This window comes from Humulus lupulus, chromosome 7 (genome assembly GCF_963169125.1).
Source record: "Humulus lupulus chromosome 7, drHumLupu1.1, whole genome shotgun sequence".
In the NCBI taxonomy this organism is placed as follows: Eukaryota; Viridiplantae; Streptophyta; class Magnoliopsida; order Rosales; family Cannabaceae; genus Humulus; species Humulus lupulus.
This window is the reverse complement of record NC_084799.1, coordinates 139545038-139562156: the sequence shown is the minus strand read 5'-3', so window position 1 is coordinate 139562156 and position 17119 is coordinate 139545038. Positions and strand designations below refer to the sequence as shown.

Genomic DNA, 17119 nt, shown 5'->3' with positions numbered 1-17119 from the left:
AATATCGAGAATAGCGGGAATTAGAGGGTGTTAATTATGATTAACGAAGTAGGCGGGAAATGACGGTTTTTTCCTTGGGAGCCTTTAGAAACTTTTATTTGACCTAGGGGTATTTTAGTCTTTTCACCCCTAGGATAGTTTTAAGCCATGAAGGCTGTGGAAGTTTGAAGAAAAAACAGAGCATCAATTACACTTCTCCCGTACCTATTTTCTCTCCTTTTCTTCTTGGATTTTTGAGCTTAATTAGAGGAACCAAGCTTGAGAAATAAGTCTTGAGGGCTTGGGAGTGTGTTCCACCATTGAAGAGCATCATAATTTGAACTTGAGGTAAGATTCTAGCCATTAAATCTCTAGTTTGCTTTGTTTTTGTTATGGATTTCAGTTGAGATTTCTAGATTGGTTGATTGGTTTTGCTTGGAGTTTTTGGCTAGGGTTCTTGGGGTTGTGATTCCTAGGACATGTGGGGATGGCTTTTGGGTTCATTTGGCACTTAATTTTATGTTCAGAAGCATTTGAATCAAGTTGGAAATGGAGGAGTCGAAGGGAGAAGATTCAGGGGCAAATCAGGCTTGGTGTAGCGCTATAGCCCACAAGGGGGCGCTACAGCGCTACCCAGGATTGGTTTGGGCATTTTTGGTTCTGAGATGAGCGCTGGGGCGCTAGTGAGTAGCGCCCTGGGGCACTACTCTGTTCCTTCAAAATCCTGTTTTGAGTGTTTTTAAGGGTTTTTGGCTCGGGGTTTCAATGCTTAAGGCCCGAGATCGAATATACTCACTGTGTGGGTACATTTCGAGGTCCCGAGAGTGGGGTTTGGGTCAAGATCCTATTATTGTTGATTTTCATTAATGGAGGTTATAATTGGTTATGATTAGCTAACCGCTAAGGAATCAAAAGGTCGATCGTTCTCAAGGGTCGTTCTTATACTAATTCTCGCTCGAACCAGAGGTAAGAAAACTGCACCGCATATATGACATGCATGGTTATTCATGAGGCATGTTGACTGTTTAAATGTGGACATGGATTGAATATTGAATGCTTAGCAAACCTTGCTCACTTGTGTATGGCACTGACTGAATAGTCATAATTGGCAATGGTGTCAGTATCAACTGTGAAGCTATGACTCATTAGTTAAGTTCGGCAGAGGTACTGAGAGTTGGTCACATGGTATTGACTCATAAGTCAAGAATGACCTTAGCGTGTCTAATGCAAGCCAATAAAGATTAGATCTAATTGACATCTGCATTGAATGACTCGAATGAGCATTGATGCCAGACCGACCTCAAGTTCGATGAATATTATAAGCGATTGTCTAGCCAAAGGCTAGTCATTTAGAGCCAGGGCCAGCAAGCCCAGTGACTGTTTAGTCACATGGCTATGGGTGTCGAGCCCCGTGAGACTTACCCATCAGTCTCTCATCTGTTTAAGCTAGTGACTTAGCCATCAGTCATTCATCTGTTATGCTAGTGACTTACCCATCAGTCACTCATCTGTCAAGCTAGAGACTTACCCATCAGTCTCTCATTTGTTTAAGCTAGTGACTTGCTTGTCAGTCACTCAGTATGGTTTACCAGAACCTCAAGTGTTAAACCACTCATCTGATTAGAGCTATAAGCTCCTTCATGGTTAACATACCCATAAAGTGATATTCACTCATCTGTTCAGAGCTTTAAGCTCTGTGTGATTATAATGATAATCATTTGATAATATTTATATGCATTATTGTGTTTTCTTGCTGGGCTTTGGCTCATGGGTGCTATGTGGTGCAGGTAAAAGGAAAGAAAAGCTCACCCAGCCTTAAGTGGAGAGCTTAGGTGGTGATGTGTACATATGTGGCCGCTTGACCACCACGACCAAGGAGTTCTCAGGAGAACTAGGGGGTTTACCCTATTTTTGCCGCTTAGATCGACGAATTGTAAATTTCAAACTGTAATGACCATTTTTCATTGTAAATAACTTGTAAACGTTTATGAGCCCATGAACAATTTTATGTTTTACATAAAACATATCCTTTCCTTTTGATTGGTTTTCCACCTTAACATATTAATAACACCTAGAAGCACGTTTTTAACCAAAGAACTCGATTAGCTAGTTAAATTCACGGTTCAACGTTCACCATAACAGGGCGTTACACTCATTCTAACTTTCCAATATAGATAGTTAGAATCATTGAGTAAAGGGGGGCGAGTTATGGAGTCTCCTTCTGTGAAAAAAGACATTGCAAGAACAAGAATAACAAATGAAATAAACCAAGATCACACTCAGAAATGAGTGACCCGCTTTGATACCAATCGAAATTCTGTTTTTAGTAATTACCAAATTAATTAAATCATATGAATTAATTAAGGTGCGGAATGGTAATTAAATGTTGAAACAAAGTTCAGATCTGTCGGGACAGAATCCAAACTTGTCATGACAGAAATTGAACACAATAAAAGACAGTGCAAAAACAGTAAAGAACACAACGAATTTTTACAAGGTTCAGAAACCCTTTCGGATAACCTACTCCTTGGGGCCACGCCCAGAGAATAAAACTAATTAATACAGAATTACAAGTATAAAATATTGACTTAAACAAAACAAGACTCCCTCTTGAGATTTGCCGCAACTTTGTTGTACTTCTCTTCACTAATCTGATTCTGATTGAAATGCTCAACCACTTGAATTCCCTTCAATGCCCAGCAAGTGCTTGCATCCTCCCAACGCAAGGCTTGTAAAAATCTTCTCCCGAAGACTTGTAAAAATTGTATTCAAATTACAACATGTATTGACTCATGAAAGTGGTATAAACTTACCACAAAAACTAAACACTCATTTTACTACAAGATCACGTGAATACTATGATATTGAATACAAACAAGGAACTCTCACAAATATTACAACTCACTCACAAACTATGCACCAACAAGTTCACTTTTTCTCTAGGCCTTAGAAACCTATTTATAGAGTCATTTTCATGCTTAGAAATGCTGAGAAAGAATCTCCTAATAAAAGCAAGAATATTTGAAAATATTATTGATTAATGAAGAATTGCCTTTTTTAGAAGATTCGGATCCGACAAATACGAATTTGGTAGGGACAACTAATACCTGTGTCAGATCAAATTTCTTAAGATAGAAATAACAACTTATTACTTCAAAGATTTAGTTTCTTGAAGTTTATTACCTTGAGCTGTACGAAAAATAAAAGATAAATATTCCATAAATGATTTTGAGTAAGTACATAATATTTCCTTTATATTATACAACGAAGATACAACTTCGTTTATAATCATATTGTGATAAAATCAAGCTAAATAATGAATTATATGAAAACCTTACAAATTAATTCCAACAAATTCTAGCTATTGATATTTCGAAAATCACAATAATGAGAAAGTAAAATTATCTTTTAAATAAAAATATATTTCTATAAAATTTGTCAATTTTAAGAATTACATATGGTGCGACTAGAGATGGAATAGAAAAAAAAATAGAGTTTCTTACTACAAGTTTATTTGAAGACCCTTTAGTCATTTAACATCAGAGATTCTTGCTATTTGGGATGGATTAAAAATAGCCAAAGAGATGATTTTTGTCAGATTTTTCATTTCCTTTGATATATGTGATTTGGATGTGCTCATAAGGATATCCAAGAAGAATCCCTAGATGGTGGCTTTGTTGGTTTCCATTTTACTGCGAGATCAACTTATTTCTTAGCTAATTAGACGAGTAAGTTAGACGAGTAAAGGGCTGTTTGGTATGCAGGAATCTAGACACGGGAATGAGAATCTGAACACTTTCCCATGTTTGGTACTGACTTTGAGTTTTTCTAACTTGTGAATCTGTACTCTAGGGGTTTTAACTTTTCCTGATTCTAGGTTCAAGTGAAATCCATCTGACAAATGGTTTTCAGATACCCAGGAATGTGAAACACTTCAAAATTATTATTATTTTTTTAAAAAAATCTTAAACCAATAATTTTTTAGTTAATCACTTATTTTATTTTTGAAGCTTATAATATTAAAACAAATATACATATATCAAACTATAAAATGATAAATAATATTTGTTTATTCAAAGAAATTGATTTGTAAAGTCTTTATATTATTACTTTAGTTTAAAATAACAAATGAAATATTATTAAAAATAAAATAAGAATATTTTTGTAATTTTAAAAATTATACTTGATTCTAGTATTCAATAAATATATTTTTTTAATTCTGTTAAAAAATATTTTATGAGCAAAATTGTTTATAAATTATTTTGATGAAATATATTATTATATTAATTTTATGAAAATATGAAAACTTAATAGATTTCTATGCATAACCAAACACAAAAAGTGATATTTCTATGAATTATAGATAAGATTACAGTGCACAACTAAACATAATAATGTAAGTTTCTAGACTATTAAATTACTCTCTTCAACTTCAACTTTCCCAATAATATAAAAACTGTAAACACCCCTACCGACAAAGAGTTTAGCATATAGGTGGATGGTTATCCCTCGGTGGCCTTTTCAGTCACCCTTCTATATGTTTGTTTTGTGATGTTTTTTCGCTTTAAAAAAGTAGAAACTTCGGCTTTATTTGGTCCGAAAGTCGTGGTAAACGTGGCGGATGGACTCCTTAAACGCGTAAACGTGGTGCTGGTGCATTTCCTCGCCTTTCATTTCAAGTTTTGTCGCTCATTTCAACTAACATTTAATTCATTTTTGTTGTTAATAAATGACTAATATTGATTAAATTAAAAATGTTTACCTTTTCAAAAAAAAAAAAAAAGGATTTTTCTTCGAAAATCAGAACAAGTGAAACTAATAGAAAAATTACAAACAGAATGTCCAAATATTTTTATCATTGAATACTTCTTTCTCAAAATAAGTTAATAAATAAAATTGAAATTAAAAATGGCGGCTATGGCGTCGCTGCTGAACGGCGAGAGAGCCGTGGTCGTCGTCTTCGTAACACGCGTTGTCGTCTCTCTTCCTCCTTCTCTCTTCTGCCATGGTCTCGCACTATCTCTTCTCGCACTCGCCGCCTTATCCCTCGATGTAGGAGCCGATTATTTCAATTCATTCCCACTTTTCCATACCAGGTATTTTTTCTCTTTCATTCCTTAATATCTGTCTGGCTTTGTTTCTCTGTGATTTTGATTTTGCTGAAATGTATATTCCTTAATTCAGATTGGGTTTTGGTGGTAAAAACATAGAAAAATAGGATTAATATACAAATTTCTATTATATTTCAGACCAGGTGTTTCATCTGGTATACTGTTGGGGGCTGTTACTCTGCCAACTGTTATGTTGTCCAAGTTGATACAGATGGGAAGGGCAGTGTCCAACGAAATCGAAATTGAAGGTAGAAATACAATGTTTCTCGAGTTCAAAATTTCGATGGTATTTTATTGCGCTCAATTATCGAATCAATCAATATTGTTCCGTTGGATTGTTTACGATATTACTCAAGTGACAAATAGTTATGGAAAATTATCTCCTTCAAAGCTTTGTAAAGTTGCTTTGCGAATGGAAAAATGTTTTGTTCTATCGTTCTATTTCCTTCATCTTTTAGTCCTGTTTTCCTTTTTGGATTTTTTTTATGTCTTTTAACAATTTGTAAGTATTGTGCCTATGTTTTATTTTCGGTGTGTAGAGTTTGAGCACTTAACGATGCAGTACTGGGCTGCTTCTGCTTGTTGCTTAGGCGTAATAATACTTCTCTGCATGCATATATCGTATCCACCTAGCAATGTGCATTCCCTTATTCTGCATAGTACTTGGCATGCAAAGTTCAGCTTGAGCTGCATAGTCTTATATACAGCACTGTGCTGCATGTCTCTTGGTACAATCTCTCTTACTGGTAAGTGCTTATTCTTGAAGTACAACTATTAATTATTTTTTTCCATCGTCCTAATTGCCGATCACACAATTAGAGCTACGATTTGATTACATCGAAATGTAATTCATCCTGTTGATTTCTTGTGTTGTGTGTGTCTTGCTTCTGTTTAAGTTTAAAATATCTCTGCTGACAGTGTTGTTTTAATCATTGTTTTTACAGGCTTCAACACAATATTAAAGCTATTGTGGATGTTTTGTCATGGATTGGCAGCTGTGAAATTGATACAGCATCTTTTCAATACTTTCCCGTCATGTGCTTCCATTGGTATGTATCATGAGAAGGAAAAGAAAAAAAAGGAACAAATTCAATTTACCTTTGTATTTATTTATTAATTTTTAATATGTTATGATAGACTAATAATATGTCCTTTTTCTGCAATAGCAAATTTTCATTTTATTTTTGCAGTTATAATGTCTTTATCAAGTGCATTTAAATTAGTAGAATTGAATTTATCAGCATTATCTTTAGTGGATGATAAACTGCATAAACCATTTCATTTCAAATTTTTTGGACAGTTGATGTAGATTCCCGAGAGAGAAACAAGAAGAGCCAGAAAGTAGAAAGAAAACTAGAGAAACTAAACTTTGAGAAAATCTGAATGTTACTGAATAATTAAATTAAACCTCAATGTTGGGGTTGAAATTGTACAAGAGTTATTTTTCCAACTTTAATATATACACCTAGGATAAAGATAAAATACAACTAATATTAAACATAACTATTAACATTAAAATAACTAATTACATCAAAAGTTTTATTTATTTGTATTTCATTTCTTATTCTTTCATTCAGGAGAAGCACTTTTGGTGACATCCGGTCTCGTTCTCTATTTAGGTGACATGTTGGCATTAACCATAGCAAAAGTAAGGTTCTTCTGCACTTGGTTGTTCTTCTTTTCCTCTAGGAAAACTAGCTTATGATATTGGGGGTGACAAATTTGTTCAAACAGTCATGTAGATTGTTGATTACAGAAGATGTGGTGCGATATGGAAGCAAAAGAAGTGAGATTGGTGTTATTATTCAGGTATGATTTCTTATGTAATGAATTGATTGTTAAAATGACCTAGCTGTATAGCAAAGCTTCTCTTTTGTGCAGGGAATGCTGCTTGGCCTTCTTCTTTTTCCAGTGGTCTTTAGATTTGTACTTCAAATATGGGAATACTTTTTAACTAAAGCTTCTTCTCAATCAAGGACCCACAATGAGATTTGGAGATCTCTTTTATTCTTCTTTTGCCTTGGATTTAGCATGATTGTGATTATTCCAGCATGGATGGAGTTTGTTCAGGATTTTCACATGCATCCATTGCTATGGTATTGCTATCACTTTGGTTGCATTTACTATATTAAATTTGATGTGGTAGTTCGGCAGCGATAGGACTCTGTTTGACAGCTGCTATGAACCCACTATCATTTATTTCAACTGAGAAATGCCCTATCTTTTATATGTATATATTTCTGGCATAGAATTCAATCTTTACATGGGAGCGATAGAACTTTCTTTTCTATCAAAGGTGAAAGATAGAACTGAAACTGAAATCTTTCTCTTATTAAAATGAAAAAAAGAAAAAAGAAAAGACTCAATGTACAAATAGGGTTCCAAACTTTCAAGTGGTTTGGTCTCTCCCCTATAGTTAGGCTCTCCAAAGTTACAAAACAACAGATAATGAAGCCCTCCTTAGGCTAGCCTATTTATAGTCAAATAGGGGAGCTAAATAATATTCTGATAAGATTACTTTAGTCTAACTACCCTAACTGCTGCCTTTAACTTTCCTTCTGTTTCTAACATAAGTATATTTTATTATTGGTCTATCAATTCCCCCAGTCAATTTTTCATCTTGTCCTCAAGAATAAAGATGGAATTCAGGCTGTTAGGATCTGAAATTCATTTCAAGTAGCTTCAATTTCTGGAATTCAGGAAATTGTTCTGTTAGGATCTGAAACTCCTTCCAAGTAGCTTCAAATTCTGGTAGGTTCTTCCATTTGATTAGCACCTCTTTCTCTCCATCTTGTCTTCCTTGAATAGGGCACTCGTCTACAATTGCTTCTGGTTCTTCTCTCATTTCCAACTTGACTGTGAGCTGGGGAGGAATAATAGTGGTTGCCAAAGTCTGTCTATTGCACGCCAAAGCTGTGATATGTGGAAAACGGGGTGTATGGCTGCTGTGGGGGGCAGCTCCAATTTGTAGGCTTCTTTTCCAATCCTTTGCTCCATTTTGTAGGGCCCACAGTACCTAGCTGAAAGTTTTTCATTCCTTCCTTGAGCTAGTGAGTTTTTGTGATATGGTCTCAGCTTAAGAAAGGCAATCCCCTGGCTGAAACTCTTTCATGTTGCTTTCTCAGTATAAGTCTTTGTGTGCTGTTGAGCTCTCAAGAGATGCATTCTCAAGTCATCTTGGATAGCGTCTTGATCTTGTAATAACCTATTCACTTCTGAAACCGGTGTAGGCTTTCCTATATATTAAATCATGCGGGGAAGGCACTCGACAATATAATGCTCAGAAGGGAGTGCATTTTGTTGCTGAGTGGTAGTTGGTGTTGTACCAATATTTGGTCCAACTCAGCCAAATCATGAAAAACACCTTAGGTGTGTCTCAAGGCGCCGATTTACCCCCTCCATTTGTCCGTCCGTTTGTTGATGGTATGCCATGCTAGTTTTGAGTTTTGTGCCTTGTAATTTGAATAGCTCCTTTCAAAATCCACTTATGAGATTCTATCTTGGTTTGTAATCATTGATTGAGGCAGTTTATGGAGTCTTACAATTTCCATTATGAAAATGCTATAACAGCTGTTGTAAAGGGGGTTTAAGGGCTATAAAATGAGCGTATTTTCTCAATTTATCAACCACAACAAGAATCGAATCCCAGCCAGAACTTTTTTTTTTCTTTTTATATCTAAGGTAAAAGACAGAACTCAAACTGAAATATACTCTTATTGAAACTGAAAAAAGAAAACAGCAACAAAAACAACTCAATGTACAAATAGGGTCCCAAACATTAGCGAGGTTTGGTCTCTCTACTTGAGCTAGGCTCTCCAAAGTCTCAGAACAATCAGATAATGAATCCTTCCTTAGGCTAGCCTTTTAATAGACAAGTAGATTGACTAAATAATATTCTGTTAAGAGTTAAGACTACTTAAGTTTAACTAACCTAAATGCCACCTTTAACTTTCCCTCTGTTTTTAACATAAGTATCTTATTATTGGTCTACCAGGGAGTTGCATTGAAATTGAAGCTTAATTATAGTTCCCACTCTATTACTTAGAATACTGATAATCTTTGTCTCCACCTGCAGAATGATTCATCAGTAAGCCTTATTAGGATGCGACTTCTATGTGATATTCTTACGGGAAGTGATTACATGGGAGTTACATATCTTGATAATGCTTGGAGTAGGAGTTAGGGTCTGCATGCATGTTAATATCTTGGCTAGGTCCTTTTTAATGTGAATGTTGGAGACAGTAGTAGCTATCCTTGTGGCCCCTACCTGATTAGTAGCCAAATAAGTTTTTGTAAAGATTAAAGTTCTGGCTTTGTAGGAGCTTTTGCAATGCAATATTAGTAGACATCCAAGCTACACAGTAAGGTTGTTCTAACAGTTGAGTCAACCACTTGCTTTTTGTAGAATCTACCGCAAACATTTTCTTGCTCAAAATAAATTATCGTTATGTAAGGTTTACCTATGAATTGGAGCATATATTTATTACTAATTAGACTTTTGAGACTTTTCTGCCTATGAAGATGTATGGATTTTGGTGTACTGTACCAGTTGAATAAGACATATTTTGGGGAAGGGTAGGGGTGGGCGTGGGGGTGGGGTAGGTGTTGCTTCTACAATTATGATTTCTATTAGCTGCTGTGTATTCTGGAATATAGTGTTTTTATCAAATAACTCTTTGATCTCTACGTTGCCTTTTTTTTTCGGCAGGGTCCTTCAATTTGTCTTTTCAGAACCCGTTAAAAGATTATCTTTATGCATCTATTGGGTGCTTGTCATATGTGTTTCTGTTGTGAGATTCTATAACATCTCAAAGAATAGCAAGATTGAGAGGATTCTTCTACGAAAGTACTACCATCTTATGGCTGTTTTAATGTTTCTGCCTGCTCTTGTCTTTCAGGTGTGATATAAGGGATTTTAATGTATTTATTCTGATGTTATTCTCAATTGTTGTGGTGCTCTTAGATATGTTCTCTCTATGTTTGATTTTCAGCCAAAATTTCTTGATCTAGCCTTTGGTGTGGCTTTGGGAGTTTTCATGGCATTGGAAATTGTTCGAGTAAGTTAGAAAACTTATGGTATAATTGTTTTGATAAAACTGACTTTTCTTTTGTTCTAATTTAAATTGGCATACCAAATGATGTATCCTTGTAAACAGGTTATTATGATATTCAATTGTGTTAATATTTTTTGCATATGTAATCGTACGATAGGAGATTGTACAGCAATATGTTTGGATTTAAATTTGTTTTCAGTGCATACCTTGGGCAACTGTGTTATTAATCTATGTCCAAAACTAGACTAAAATAACTTAAAATCATATAATATCTTTATCCAAATAGAACAGAAATCTCTTAACTTGCGAGCTTTGATGCTTTCATTTGAAGGAAATGAGTGCTTTGAATACTTTTTTATGGTGTAGCAATTGGTCAATGATAGAATTGAAAAGAAAAAACAAAAACAAACAAAAAATAATCTCATATGCTTGTTTGCCCTGGACGTAAAAGCTGAAATATATTTCCTGGAATTTGTGTTCATAGAATGGAAGGTTGTTACATAGTGTATATTTCAATAGATGACAAAACATTGTTGGCTACCTTATGTAATGTCATTACTTATGATCTCTGCTTTTTTCTTGGTCATCTGTCGAAAGACTAGCTGGGTCTAAGCTTCTTAAGAACATCATTTAAAAAAAAAAAAAAAAAAAATATCAAGCAATTCTTATCTTCCTATGTTTTATAGTACATTTTTTATAACCATATTGTTTTTGTCAGATATGGAGACTTTGGCCTTTGGGGCAACTAGTGCATCAATTTATGACTGCTTTCACGGACCATCGTGACTCTGATATTCTAATTGTCAGGTGAGTGAGGCATTTTATTTTTCTTTTGGATCAGAAGCTTTGAAATTTAGTAGTTCTCAAATTGATCTTAATGCATTTTCAAAAAGATCTTAATGCATTGATTTCTAATTTCTTAAATATTCAGCCACTTTTCACTTCTGTTGGGATGTGCACTTCCCATTTGGATGTCTTCTGGCTACAACGATCGTCCTCTTGTTCCTTTTGCTGGAATTTTGAGCCTTGGGATTGGAGATACAATGGTGAGTTCACAACTGTACTTGTCATTTTGCACCTTTAATTTGACATACTAGTTCACATGTTATGTTGAGTTAGAGATATCATTCATAACTCTGTTCTTATCTTTGACATAAGAAGAATGTTGTTTGGCAAGCATGATGTCTGTAGCTCAGTGTTTCTTCTGTATTTGTGAATCCTTGTTAGCAAGTATGGCGTGCAAAGGTAGCCATAAGTTAAATACCAATAGTTTGTCAATTTAGTATTGCTAACAGAACATGTTAACGGTGCTCACATTTGTTACAGAAGTTGGCAGAGAACAAAGTTACTTGTTGAAAATGTTTTCTAAACCTTTGTCGAGAGTGCTATTATACTATCCTTCAAAAGCTTGTTTTATGCGATGATGTATTGCATGTTTACCAACAGTTTTGCTTTACATATTCAGGCATCAATGGTTGGCCACAAGTATGGTGTCCTTAGATGGAGCAAGTCGGGCAGTAAGTATGCTTTTCATTAATGATTATATTATTTTTACCATTGTTTTTTTTAAGCCAAGCTGGTATTATCAATTCTCAATACTTTGCTGATGTGTGCTGGACATGGTCAACTTTGCCAGAGAAAACCATTGAAGGTACTGCAGCTGGTATTACATCGGTTTTGGCCACATGTTCAATTCTGCTTCCGCTTCTAGCATCAACTGGATATATTGTTACAGAGGTATCTCTAGCTCTCTATTTATCTTTGAATTAAGCATTGCTACAGTTCATTGTCAACATAGACGGTGATGGTTGTGCTTTATGCATATGAGATATTTTTTTATCTAAGTTTTACCTCCAATTAAAAATTTGTTGCGACAAAAATTCGCATAGGCTGTGTCAAATTAGAAGCAGGTGAGTATGTGAATCCGTTTTTGTGCGTTTCTGTTGCAAGTCAATTTTCAGCGGCAAATCGTGCACATAGTTTCTGTTTACGTTATTTATGCTTTCTGTCTTTCACTTTGGCAGCATTGGTTCTCTCTTATCGTTGCTGTTACTGTGAGTGGTTTATTGGAGGCCTACACAACACAACTTGATAATGCTTTTATACCACTTGTTTTCTATAGTCTTCTTTGCTTGTAAATTGTACTTACAACTTTCCAAAGGAGAACAAGAAACCAAGAAAGATGAAAGCCTTCGGAAGAACACAACCACACTAGATACAGAGAGAAGAAAAAAGAAAGATGTCCACCATTTTAAATTTATGTGCTCTCTTGATCACGTTTTGTAGATAACTAGATACGACTAACAAGATGACTTATTTGTTGTTTGTCATTTTTTCATAGGTCTAAGTTGGGTTCTCAATAAGGTTTAGATTTAGCATAAAGTATTCCTCTGTAATTTTTTTAGCATACATTTAAGTTTTAGATAGAGAATTACACAGATCATAGGAAAAAGAAATGTTAGGACACTGATTCTTTTATTAAAGAAAATCTAACCCCTATTATTCCGTTTTGCTGATAGATTTCCTTCTATAGATTTTCAAACTCCCAAAGATTTTAAATTTGTGTTGCTATTGTCTGACTTTAACCCAATGATCAATGGGAGAGTACTAATGAATGGATTGGACATGCAATTGCTTGACTGGAGGACATGGCAAAGATGAACTTTAAAAAAAAAAAATCATGCTGAAAATTGTGGATAACACTTGTATGAAAATGAACTATCTCGTGCACCAAAGATTTTTTTTTAGCAATAAGCACATGAAAAGGGATGACCATATCATAAATTATTCTTAGCACGCCAAATAGACCAAATAGTCAAAATAAGGCGAGATGCGTTGAGACGCAGCAGTTGACTGGACAAATAGATGTGCGAAATCTGATCTGAAATCAAAATGTAAATTGAAAATATTAAATGTAAACTGAAAACATGAAAAGTTATCATACACACTTAGTGAAGATGTCGTCAATGTTTTTGGCAGCTTAAAGAGAAAGAACATACTGAAGAAGCACATGTCTTTCTTCCGCAAAGTATCCCGAGTAGGAACACTGCAAGAATCATTTGGCAGACAAGTAAATATTGGCGATTTGGAATAAACAGAGTCCTACTCTATTCACTCTATTTAGCAAGACGAAAGAATTAGGTTTGGTTGATTAAGCTTTTGCTTTCGGTTTTGAGCTTTTTGAAAGCTCTTCCTAAAAAATGATTTTTTCTTAATAAGATTTTCAAAAGTAAAAAACCAAATATGGGTAAACCCACTCAATACTAAAAAATATGTGTTAATTTTTTTAAGTTCAAAACTACTTTAAAAAATCTTGCCAACCAAGACTTTAAAATATCAATTTATCAACGAGAAGTTTATGGATCGAATGATATCGACCTTTCTTATCTACGCTAAAAAGATGAGCAATTAAAAAAAAAATGTCATTAACAACAACATAGGTTGAGCCAAAACAATATCATCTAACATTGGAACCTTGTCACAAATCACACAACCAACCCATTGGTAGCCCAAAAAGAAACATCATATTAATTTCTATATATCTAATTTATACTTTTTATTAGCATTGAATATATTTTAATGTTATTTAATTTTTTTTATGATAAATTATTAATATTTTATTTTTTAATTGTACAAAAGATTGACTATATTTGGAACAACCTAAAAGAATTAAACTTTTGGTTAAGATGAGGGATATTAGTGGTGAAACTACCCAAAGTTTTGTAATTGTAATAAATAAATATTTAAGTTTTTTTTTTGTGGCAAAATTACTTAAACTTACTAAAATAGTGCTCCATTACTATCCACCGCCTAACCACGATAGTTTACAATAAAAAAAGGAAAAATTTGAGTATTTATCTATTACACTTACAAAAGCTTGAGTATCTAATTGTCACACTTATAAAATCTTAGTTAGTTTGGTCGCCAATTTTTTTTTCTACGTGTACACTTTGGTGTTGTTTGGTAACACTTAAAAAAACAGTTTTTTATTTAATTAATTAAAAATTTGACAATTAAACATAAAATATGTTTGATAAATCTATTTTTATTTATTATTTTTTTTTGTTGGGGAGACCATTCATGAAAACTACGAGAACTAAGATTGATGTGCATGACGGTACGTTGACCATGGAATTTGATGGGGAGACAATTAGATTTAATATTTTTGAGGCTATGAGGTATCCAAGTGATGTACACGCTGTTTACTCTCTTGATGTGTTGGATATCCTCTCTCAACGAGTTTTAGATTTGCATAGTGAAGATTGTTTGGAGGTTGCGTTGAGAGAGCATCTTGTGTTGACCGATGAAGATTTGTCTCATGAGATCATGAATGTCATAACCACACTCTATAGTGGTTTTGACAAGACTTTTAAGAAGGTTGCATTTCTTAATTTGCCGATTTCTAATGAGAAATTGCAGCCATCAATTGTTCAAGCTCCAACACTTGAATTGAAGCCACTTCCGGAGCATCTCAAATATGTTTACTTGGGGAAGAACGAGACACTTCCAGTTATAATTGCACGAGATCTTAATCAAGTCCAAGAAGAAAAATTAATGAGAGTACTCCAAGAATATAAAACAGTCATTGGTTGGTCTATTGCTGATATTAAGGGGATTAGCCCTTCTATGTTCATGCATCGAATTTTATTTGAAGAAGGGTCTAAACCAACACGTGAGGCACAACAGAGATTGAATCCACCTATGATGGAGGTTGTGAAAAAGGAGATACTGAAGCTCCTTAGTGTGGGTATTATTTACCCAATTTCAGACAGTCAATGGGTGAGTCCTGTTCAGGTAGTGCCAAAGAAGTCTGGAATCACAGTGGTAAAAAATGATGAAAACGAGCTGGTACCAAAAAGAATGCAAACCGGGTGGCGAGTTTGTATAGACTACTGAAAGTTGAATGCGGCAACCCGTAAAGATCACTTTCCATTACCTTTCATTGATCAAATGCTTGAGAGGTTAGCGGGTCATCCATATTATTGTTTTCTTGACGGTTATTCGGGATACAATCAGATTGTTATAGCTCTTGAAGATCAAGAGAAGACAACCTTCACATGCCCTTTTGGTACATTCACTTTCCGACGAATGCCGTTTGGGTTATGTAATGCTCCTGCCACATTTCAGCGATGTATGATGAGCATTTTTTCCAGAATATATTGAAAACATCATCGAGATTTTTATGGATGATTTTAGTGTTTATGGTGACTCATTTGATCGTTGCCTTCATAATCTCACTTTGGTACTGATGAGGACACCAAGACCCAAGTATCAAGTCAAGTTCCAGTTGGTCCAGTGACGAGGGCACGAGCCAAGAGATTCAAGGAAGAACTTAACAGCCTAGTCCACAAAGTCCTAAAACAAGAGGAGACCGTGGTCAACATTGAAGGAGAACAAAGACTTGTCTTACTCATCAAAGTTGACTGAGTTTAGGAGCTTAATGAGTCTTTTTATTTTTAATCACGTTTTTTAGTCTTTGTTTATTTTGTGATAAGTCAAACATTTTACTTGTGTGAGTCCAAGAGTCCTTTTTGTCTTTAATTTTCGGTTTTTATTAGGAAGACAAAGGGTTGTCTTTAAATTTTGGTTTTCATGAGGAAGACAAAAGGCTTGTCTTTAATTTTGGTTTTCATTAGGAAGACAAAGGGGCTGTCCTTGTTTTTTCGGTTTCATTAGAAAGACCAAGGGTCTTGTTTTCATGTAATTTTCGTCCTTATAAGGACTGCCAAAACAATGTGAAAAATCAGATTATGTTGAAAGAAATTGTGAGTTTATTTCTTCTTGAGTTCTTGAAGAAACTTTTGAACTTATCAAGGAGATTCCTTGTGGCGTTCATCCTGACTTATCAAACGGATTCCATCCCCGTTTGTGGCGTCTTCCTCATACCAAGGTTCGTGCTTGGCTAAACATTGGGTCGCGGTTCCATTCCAATCTCGTGTGTTCTTGGTGGTTGTTCCATATTTGGTGTCGGGTTTCGTCACACTTGTTGGCGTGGTTCGTATCAGTTGGTATCAGAGATTAGGATCATCCGGTTTGGCCTATCCTTTTTTTTCATTTGTGTTCTATTCGTATTTCAATTTTAGGGTTTCTGAAATAAAAAAAAAAAATCTATCTATTCGTGTTCTTGATTTTCTTAGTCTTTGTTCTTGTTTTCCTTCTAAAAATCTGAAACCATTATAGTTAATCTCTTTATTCCAGATTGTTTCTTTGTTCAAATCGTGTTCTTAATATCCTTGTTCCAATTGTTTGTTGTGAAATCAGAAACTATTCTAGAGCTTGTTGAAATCGTGAATTAGGGCTTTGAGTTTTTTTCTCTTGTTCTAATTGTAGAATCTGAATTTTCATTGAGTTTCTAGTGCTGTTTTATTTTGAAATCCGAATTTTGCCTTGGGTTTCTTGTTCTTGTTGTGAAATCCGAAATTGGTATTGATCATTCCCTTGTTTCAATTGTGTCCCTGGTTTCCATTGGTTCCTTTATTTGTTGTGGAATCCGAGACTGTTATAGTGCCACAAATTAGTTTGGTTTTGATATTATTGTTTGAATCACAGATTAGATTTTGGGAATATTGGTTTTCTGTTATTGGGATTGTTCTTGAATCTGTTATAGTACCACAGTTTGCTTGGTTTTCGGATTGGTTCTTTGGTGTTCAAATTTTTTTTTTCTTTTCAAAAATTGAGTATCTGGGTTATCAAATTTGAGAGATAAAAAAAAGAAAAAAGGAAGAAAGGAAAGGAAAAATCAAGAGGATCCGAACCTAAAAAAAAAAAAAAAAAAAAGTCTGGAAACCCTTCTTAAAATTTTTTGTTCTATTCTTGTTCCTTATGGTCTAGAGGCCTTTTGACCAAAACCCCACACAAGTGTTCCAAAAATCATCATTTTTCGTCATTTTCACCAGTTTTCGTCGGTGTTCGTTTGGTTTGTTTGGTTGGATTTGCTGCTTGAACCTCCATATCACCGTTTCATTAGTTTTCAAA

At 34.5% G+C, this 17119-nt stretch overlaps 1 protein-coding gene across 1 annotated transcript; it reads left to right on the top strand.

Moving 5' to 3' along the window:
- Nucleotides 1-4765: 4765 nt before the first annotated feature.
- LOC133788665 (dolichol kinase EVAN) lies at nucleotides 4766-12662 on the top strand. Its single transcript, XM_062226214.1, has 14 exons — nucleotides 4766-5075; nucleotides 5229-5338; nucleotides 5630-5836; nucleotides 6035-6139; nucleotides 6668-6738; nucleotides 6825-6899; nucleotides 6972-7186; nucleotides 9799-9988; nucleotides 10082-10147; nucleotides 10863-10951; nucleotides 11076-11190; nucleotides 11610-11661; nucleotides 11781-11881; nucleotides 12169-12662. Exons 1-14 carry the CDS (start codon nucleotides 4888-4890, stop codon nucleotides 12280-12282), a joined length of 1698 nt encoding a protein of 565 aa, XP_062082198.1. The 5' UTR covers nucleotides 4766-4887; the 3' UTR covers nucleotides 12283-12662.
- The last annotated feature ends 4457 nt before the right edge of the window (nucleotides 12663-17119 follow it).